We start from the raw sequence: 9,398 nt of genomic DNA, 5'->3' as shown, positions 1-9,398 counted from the left end.
TCTAAACTAGGGTAAAGGAAACGTGACTCCCAGGACCTGTTCTATCAGCACACGTGCCTCTTCCTTATTGTCACTGCAGCCTTAAAGAGTCACAACCCAGCCACATGGGACAGCTTCAAGAAACTACCAGCTTTACCTAACACTAAAGACAAAATTCTTGATTCTTTCATTTAAAAACTCTAGGTTATACAACAAATCTTGAAAGCATTTACCTATTAATGCTACTGGAGTAAAATCCCTTTTTAAAAACCTTCATACCATAAACCCAACCACATGGCTGAATTCCTCTACATATACCACAAGACAAGCACTGGGTAAAGATGAGTATTTATTCACTTTACAAAGAAATGGTATTAAATTGCCATTGATAAACACATACCACTATATATCATACCAGCAGCTCAAACTGTGTTCCCAAGAGGTGCTAAGGGTTCCAGCTCTGCGAGCCGAGCACAGAAACCTCTGTTCTGCCACAGATGTTAAAAAGTCCCTCAAGAGATAATTATTTGTTTTACATATTCACAGGTGGGAAAAGATAAATCCATCTGCCCAGCCCTTCCTAAATACTGGCTCATTCTTTAAAAACAAAACAAAGCAAATTCCTAATAATCTGAAAAAGCTTTTGTAGCGCACCAAAATACTTATTAATACATAAAAAATCTTTGAGTTGAATTTATTGTTTTAAAGATAAAGATACCCTAACACTGCCAAGTTGGCAATGAAAAAGGACAAAAAACATTAAATTTACTGAATTATAAAAATATTTTCTTTGGAAAAAAATTCCAACAAGGTTATCATTAATATCTAAAACCAAAGAGAAAAAAATAAACAATAGTTCTTTGATTCATTAGTAATTTAAATAAAAATGAAAACCTCTTTAAAAGCAGCTATGAGTGAATTTTTTAAAAAGTTACGGGTAATGAGCACTTCTAAATCTATATACACTGATTATTTTTGTACAGGCAATCTGCAGCCAAGAAAATTTTTCAATATGGCTAAACCTTTAGTTTTTTAATTATCATAATTTTCTGTTTTGTTTTAAAAAAATATTTCACATGACAGCTTAAAAAATAAGTGGTTGTTTTGAGGAAGCACTCCAAAACTTCAGTTGGACTTGAGTCAGATAACCACAGTTAATACACAAGCTAGGGATACTGGTAAATAGGGGTTTTGTTTCTGTTTTTTAATCACAATAATTCTTAACTCCAGTTTTTAGTTATTCCTTCATATTTTATTAAAATGTACCAAATTAAAAACTTTTCACTGTGCTGCTTCACATATGGATTTGATGAAGGATACCAACCTGAGAGAAGAGCTGACTCATTCACAAGCGTCCAGTTTCTGAAACCCTGTGGGATATGTCTGTCTTCACTTAAGTCAATTCCTGACATAACCAATCATATTAAGATATTATATTATAAAAATATACCATATATTGGACACTCATGTCAGTACATTGCAGAAAATGTGTCTATTTACTGTGTAAAGTTTATTAACATTTGAATGAAACACTCTTATTTACACAGTTAAAAGTCTGGGGCACTCAGGACAGCAAGGTGGCATGGGAATCGCCGCTGTGAATGTGGAAATGTGCAGCGGTCCTTGGCGTCCTGGCACGGGGACAACCCTCCCTAGGAGGACTCCGCAGCAGTGGGCAAGGTGAGTCAGGGTTCACAGTCTGACTGGCTTGCTCTTCTGTCTTCACTCCTCTTCACTTTCATTTTCAGGATCTAAATCAGAATCTCCATTTAATTCTTTTTCACTTGACCCATCTCTGTCCTCACCATTTTCTTCTTTTTCTTCAGCATCTTCATCTTCCTCCTCATTCTCTTCATCAATGTCCTCATCTTTTTCACTTTCTTTCTGTTCATCATCTTCATCCCAGTCATCCTGGTAGATATGTCAAGGAAAGAAAACAATCATGAAAGGCTCATTCTCATGGAGCAATGAGGCTATAAAGTCAGATTTATGTACCAGGAAACAAATAACTCACATCAGAATCCTTATCTGCTACTTCATCATCAGACTCCTCTTCAGAAGATTCTGTGGGGAGGGGGAAAATCCAGCTTTAATTTTGTGAACAAAGCAGAGAGCATGTCCCTAAAAACTAAGAAGCACCAAATTCCTAAACTTACTTTTAGTAATACTTATTATTCATCTATCATTTATGCAAGAAATAATGTTAATTTAATAAGCTTATCTGAATAAAACTGCAATCTATTTATACTATTCCTTCAAGATGCTATTAGAAAAGACTAAGTACACAAACCCCTACAAACCCTCAACTTAAAATACAAGCCATTTCTGGACCAAATAATCTGGATTTCTCTGGATGTAGAAAAATTATATCAAAAGTGCTGGCTTATAAACAGAGAAGAATGGAAGCATTAGCATTTTTTAAAACCATAATAAAAATATTAATTATGGAAATATTATTAACTGACATGTTAAATATATGTTTGTGAGAAAAAATATTCAAATGTATAAGTAGTAGCAGAGCTATATTATTTTCTAAGCACCTTGGGAAATAAATGGAGAAGAAAATGTCACTGATTTTAGCATCATTAATGTAATAATAAGCACAATGTGATTCTTGGATGTGATGTCATCTGAAAACACATTTACATTGATAAATTCCCACAAAATGTTTGACTTAAAAAATTCAACAGGGCTGGGGATGTGGCTCAGGCGGTAGCGCGCTCGCCTGGCATGCATGGGGCGCTGGGTTCTATCCTCAGCACCACATAAAAATAAAATAGAGATGTTGTGTCCATGGGGGGAAAAAAATTCAACCAACTTTGGACCTTGCATCAAAATTTAGAGGTTCCAACTACAGGAGACAGAAAGGAAGCAAATATAAGATGAGGAACCTATGGAGTCAACTACCTGTCTCTTCATGTCTACATCATCTTAAGGGGGAATTCATATGTATGTGAATAAAACACTTTGCAAATGCACACGCAAACAAAAAAACGTAGTAAAAGAATTTTAATACCAAAAAGCTAGAGAACTATGGCTTTAAAATGTGTGAAAGCAAGAGTTGTGCATGGTGAAGCAGTGGCTAGGAAGGTGAAGGTAGGATGATCACAAGTTTAAAGTAAGCCTCAGCAACTTAGGGACACTCTGTCTCCAAATAAAATATTAAAAGGGGATTTAGTGGTTGAGTGCCCCCAGGTTTATTCTCCAATACCAAAAAATAAACCTCTGGGCCTAGTATCCTATCCTATAAGAGGTTTTAATTAACTCAATTTTAGATTTTTAAATGAATTTTGGTCATTAAAATTTTCTAATGAAGTACTAGTTTCACCTACATTTTCACATGTACTGGCATAAAATTTGCTCAGGATTCTTCCATTCCACACCTTTTCTGTCACTGTGTCATACTTGTACCTTCTCTTTTATCATAGGTTTTTGCCACAGACTTGACTATTTTAAGAGAGCTTTGTCAAAGCAAGACTTTATATGAATGTTCTCACACAGTAAGAAAACTGAGTCACCATGAAACATTTCACTATTTCAGTTCAAGATTCTACCCTCCTGGGCTGGGGATGTGGCTCAAGCAGTAGGGCGCTCGTCTGGCATGCGTGCGGCCAGGGTTCGATCCTCAGCACCACATACTAACAAAGATGTTGTGTCCGCCAAATACTAAAAAATAAATATTTAAAAAAAAAAAAAAAAAGATTCTACCCTCCTGCCATCTTTTACCTTCTTCATACACCAACTTTGCCTTCTGTCCAGGGGAAGTCATTCCCTTCGTTTTCTCTGACGCTGTAACCTGAAAAAGTAGAATTTTTAAGCAAAGTACATATCTATTCCCAAGTATCCCAACCACTACCACACCCATCTCCCACCATCACCCATTCATTCTCCTCCCATAAGAATGAATGGTCTGAATACAATGTGGAGCAAATGGGGGAGAGGGGGGAGCACCTTCAAATACCTGGAGAAAAGAATTACTTTGTAAAAGTTGGGAAAACCTCTGAGGTGATTAGAGTATGTTTCTTTGCCAAAAATTTAACTGCAGAAAAATCCTGTAACTTGTTCATAATAACATTATCAACCTAGCTATATTAACAACTGAAATATCCCAGTAAGAAACAATTTAAATATAAGTTGAAAGGGGGTATAACTAATCTTTCTAACTGTGAAATAAATAATATTTACAAGGTAAAGCCTGGATTCTGTTTTCCAGCTAAATGAAGTAGCCCTCAATATATCAGGTAAAAAATTCCCTCCCACCGCCTTGGGGAAAAGGGGGTGTAACCAGGGATTGAACCCAGGGGTGCTTTATCACTAAGCTACATCCTCAGTCCTTTTTAATTTTTGTTTTGCTTTGGGCCTAACTAAGTCACTTAGCCTACCCTTGAACTTATAATTCTCCTGCCTCCACCTTGAAAGTTGCTGGGATTACAAGCATGTGCCACCATGAACAGCTTATTAGGTAAGCAATTTTATTTATACTCCATTCCTATCACAATCAAAAGTGTTGGTTAGAAATACTCTCATTTACCCACCTGTGTGATTAGAAGGATAAGCTTTCCATGAAGATGTGAAAGTTTCTGAAAAGTTTTGACTCTGCTTTCCATTAGCTGATACAGTGTCCCCAGCTGGTGTACCAGATCAGGCAACTAGTGGGGGAAAAAAGAGTGTTTGGTATTACCACATACAGAGATGAGAAATATACATATCAGATCAGCTCCACTTTAGCGTTCAGCCACTACATAAGCATCTGCTAACAAGTACTTCCAATGGCAGTGGCTGCTGGGGACACAGCCAAGCAACATCACAAATCTTCACAAAAGGCCCACAATATCCCAGCAGGAAAATTAAAAAAAAAAAAAAAAAAAAAAAAAACCACAACTCTAAAAAAATAATAATAAAGATACATGGTTAGGAGGGAGAAAATTACCAGGTAGGGCAAAACTACAGGATGGAAGTTCTTCGTATTGATAAATTATTTCAGGTAAAATCAGTACAAAGTATATAATTTAAAAAACATCTCTATGACACATCTCTGGCTAGAGGGGACTCTCCTCTGACTCTTATTCTCCAATGACGACACATTATCTATCCTTACCATAAAGAATCAGTGAGTTAGAGGGAGTTTTTCCCAGCTCCCAGGGACCAGTAGGACAGAACAAGAGAAGACAGAATTGACCCAAATAGCATTCCTATTACTGAATCCCATAAATCATTAAAGGAGAAAATCTTTTGTCCATGTAGATCTATAGAAAACGGACCCTAACTTTCTCCTATAATCAACCTTTATTTAATCTCCTATTTCTGACACTTGTGCATAAAATGGTATTTCATTCCTGTTTGTAAACAGCAGATAGGCACAAAAATAAGTAACACAAGGTTTACTGTGATTACATTTCAATTTATCATCATCTCCCATTAATGTACCCCCATTCAGACTATGAGATCCAAGATGGGGATCAGAGTGCCTTAAACATCTATGGCTAACAGAGTTGCTGGCTTAGAGAATAAACTTAAATATATCTTTAATCTATGATGCTCACTTCAGTAGTTGATTCCAGAAGAGATTTCACTTCAAGGCCTCTGGGCCTCTTGCTTCTAAGCAAGTAACTGAGATTTAGTATCACCCAGTATTCTAGCCAGGGTTCTAAAACATATCATGTTTGCTTTAATCATCACATGCAGATCACCATGCTACAGAGCCACTCCACACACCACTGCCCTCAATTCACCTCCCAGGATTCCTGCAGGCTAGGAGATCTAATCCACTCTATTGCTTGTCTGTACACCTATTTAACATTTTGGCCGAGTTCTCCCTGGACACACAAAGAATGCACAGCTGACCTCAAAGCAGGTTATCTAACAATTTTCACTGTTTCAGATCACTAAAGCCAAAAGGAATCTGAGACACAGAAAAGGAAGAGGGACCATGTAGGAGTTGTATAAACTATGTTAAGAAAGGAAGAGCTATAGAATAATTAAGGAGCTGGACAGAAATAGTGGTGCATGCTTGTAATCCCCAGTGATTTAGGAGGCCAAGGCAGAAGGACTGCAAGTTCGAGGCAACTTAGGGAGACTCTGTCTCCAAAAAAAAAAAAAAAAAAAGGTAAAAAATAAAGGGCTATGAATGTAGCTCAATGGTAGAGTGCCTCTGGATTCAGTCCAAAAAGAGAAAAGAGCAATTAAGAGGATTTTCAGTGATCCACTAAAACTTTTCAAGAGGGCAGGGGATGTGGCTCAAGCGGTGGTACACTCGCCTGGCATGCATGCGGCCTGGGTTCGATCCTCAGCACCACATACAAACTAAGATGTTGTGTCCCCTGAGAACTAAAAAATAAAAAAAAAATTAAAAAAAAACTTTTCAAGAAAATTTATTGAGCCAAATTATAATGTTATATTGTATGCATGTACAAATATGCAACAACAAATCTCATCACTATGAGAAAATGTGGGAAAAAAATACTGTGGGCTGGAGATATGGCTCAGTGGTACAGTGCTTGCCTAGTTGTGCAAGGCACTGGGTTCAATTCTGAGTACTGCAAAAAAAGGGGGTGGAGGTGTATTTTTAAAGTGCTAGACAATCAAATCAGAGTATATAATTTTAATTCTATTTCTAGTTTAAAATATAACTGATGGAACAGATAACAAAGAACTAATAAAAAAACTTTTTCTGACATTAAGATTTTATCTTCCTTCTCTTCCATCTGAATAAATAATATAATTCACATACCAATGAAAAGCTGGCAGCCAACTCTAGCAAAATGCCAGTTTAGAGCTCCTGGCGTACCCTGCACTTGCTGCTGTCTGCCTGCCTGCCCCTCCTCCTCTTCCCAGAGTCACGGAGCTGGAGCAGCTGACACATCACAGCCTCAAACACTATGGCATCTGGAGTTACAGTGAATGATGAAGTCATCAAAGTTTTTTTTTTATATTTTATTTTAGTTATAGTCAGACACAATACCTTTATTTTATTTTTATTAATTTTTATATGGTGCCGAGGATCGAACCCAGAGCCTCACATGTGCGATGTGAGCACTCTACCACTGAGCCACAACCCCAGCCCCTCATCAAAGTTTTTAATGATATGAAAGTAAGGAAATCTTCTATACAAGGAGATAAAAAAAGAAAGAAAGAAAACAGTTCTCTTCTGTTTAAGTGATTAAAAAAAAGACAAATAATTGTAGAGGAAGCAAAGCAGATCTTGGTGAGTGACAGGTGATACTGTAGAGGACTCTTACACATCTTTTGTGAAGTTGCTGCATGTGAATAATTGCCAGTATGCTTTGTACATTGCCACACATGAAACAAAACAGTTCAATAAAAAATTCTTTTATTTATATTCTGGGATCTTGAAACTGTACCCTTAAAAAGATGATTTATACTAGCTCTAAAGATGCCATTAAAAAGAATTTACAGGTATTAAACTCAAGTGGCAAGTAAATGGCTTGGATGATATTAAGAACCATTCGACATTTGGAAAGAAACTGGGAGGCCACACAGTAATTTCACTTAAATAAAAATTGTATATTAACCCCATTAAGTGCCATCTTGCTCTTAAGGGGATTTAATTTCTCCAATTCAATCCATTGAAAAAGCATTAGTGTTTTTTGGGGGGGGGTTTTGTTTTATTTTGTTGTTTTTTCCTTTCCACACTGGGCCCTTGCAACACAGTGAATGATGGAGATACCAGTCATTTAAGCAGCCTGTCAGTGATTGCCATTAGACCCTTTAATATGGTTACTTTTACATAGAACCCACTGTCTCATTTTAGCCAAAACAACAGGTTTTATACCTCCCTTGTGGCAAGCACTAAAATAAATGTGATGGCCAATGTGAATGGCTTAGAATACTGCAAAGGATAAGCAGACTAAATGCCTTCAAAGTATTATACAGTGATCAGATGGTGAACGTTTTTCAGTATTATTTATAGTTGCACTTGATTGTAGTTCCATAATGCACTGGAGCATCATACACTCCACCTACCTTGGCAAGCCTTCTTTTGAGACATGGCAGCACAAATATAACATTATGCATTAAAACACTTTTTTAAAAAAGAGTAATCCCCCAAAAAGAATGCCAATTAAGTTTCATTAACTATGTCATCAATTTATTCTACTACCTCAGTGTTCATTCCTATCACCTGAAGATCTTTTTAAAAGAAATAGCTATTAGTGCCTTTTTTTGTTTTCCATTGAGTGTATACTGTTAATCTTAAGAATTTTATATTCACCATGTGAGTCTTAAAACACTAAAGATATTGAATATGGTGGCAATTTTTTTTTTTAAACAAACCTGTTCAAGGTTTCTCTTTTTTTTTAATATTTATTTATTTATTAGTTATTGGCGGACACAACATCTTTGTTTGTATGTGGTGCTGGAGGATCGAACCCGGGCCGCAAGCACGCCAGGCGAGCTCGCTACCGCTTGAGCCACATCCCCAGCCCTATGGTGGCAATTTCTGTATAAGACCTTTCAATGTAACACCCTCACAAAAACGACCACTGCAATAAAAATTGTGGACTGGTTTAAAACAAAAACAAAAAACGCCAGTTTAGTTATTTTACATCATTTTTATCCTCCCAAGACAAGGCAAGACAGACATGTCAGCATATATGAAGGGTTTAAAACTTGGCAGTGTTTTTTAAAAGGAGAGTAAGGATATACACAATGTAACAATTTTGCTGAGCAAGTACTGTGTAGAGAAAAACATGATTAATATATCAATATATAATATTTCTCCTTCCTGTATTTTTAAAAGCCTTCTTATTATACACTATATATTACTTTTAAGATTCAGGAGGGAAAAGGGTCACACAGTTTAATTAAGAAAGGATTCATGTAAAGTCACCTGGGAAAAAAACAAAATCTCTAAAAGAAACATCTAGTGGGTGAAGAAAAAAGATAAGAGATGGTTCTGTTCAGCATTTATCAAATTTTATAATGCTTAGCAAAACCAAATTATTGATACTCAGAAAAGACTTACTGTGGATAGGTATGATGCATGAACCGTTAACACACATTTCAACCACTGAACCATTAAAACAGCACTGGAAAAAAAAAAAACAAAACTCCAAGTAAATATCCACAAATTCAAAACTAAATACAACCGAGTTAAAATTTTAGAAAAATACAGATAGGCAAGTGAAGATCTAGAAGTTATGCTGTGAAGATGACCATAATAAATCAACAACTAGCTCTCTCCGCTTTCTGATTACCATGTGAGCTGCTTCCCTCTGCCACACTCTTCCTCCATGATGTTCTGCTTCACCTTGAGCCCTGAGGAATGGAGCTGGCTTTCTACGGACTAAGACCTCTGAAACTGGTTTTCAGAGAAATGTAATCAAGAATGAGGCTTTAAGGGATTTGCTCATGTGACTGTGGAGGCTCGAGAGTCTGATGTCTGGAAGGTGGGCTGGCAG

The 9,398-nt window shown here is 36.6% G+C and overlaps 1 protein-coding gene and 1 pseudogene across 1 annotated transcript in view; one reads left to right on the top strand and one right to left on the bottom strand.

The window, feature by feature from the left end:
- Positions 1–315: 315 nt before the first annotated feature.
- Positions 316–9,398, bottom strand: part of Wdr43 (WD repeat domain 43) — a 43,885-nt gene continuing 34,802 nt past the window's right edge. The window contains exons 14-18 of the mRNA XM_026407164.2: positions 8,963–9,026; positions 4,515–4,628; positions 3,706–3,775; positions 1,994–2,043; positions 316–1,890 (exon numbers count right to left, since the gene is read on the bottom strand). Of these exons, the coding sequence (XP_026262949.2) occupies positions 1,702–1,890; positions 1,994–2,043; positions 3,706–3,775; positions 4,515–4,628; positions 8,963–9,026 (487 nt within the window). The 3' untranslated portion in view covers positions 316–1,701. The remainder of the gene's footprint in view (positions 1,891–1,993; positions 2,044–3,705; positions 3,776–4,514; positions 4,629–8,962; positions 9,027–9,398) is intronic.
- LOC113195633 (cofilin-2-like) lies at positions 6,858–7,496 on the top strand (annotated as a pseudogene).

This window comes from Urocitellus parryii, chromosome 12 (genome assembly GCF_045843805.1).
Source record: "Urocitellus parryii isolate mUroPar1 chromosome 12, mUroPar1.hap1, whole genome shotgun sequence".
Classification (NCBI taxonomy): domain Eukaryota; kingdom Metazoa; phylum Chordata; class Mammalia; order Rodentia; family Sciuridae; genus Urocitellus; species Urocitellus parryii.
Note: the sequence above shows the minus strand (reverse complement) of the source record. Positions and strands in the feature narration are given on the sequence as shown.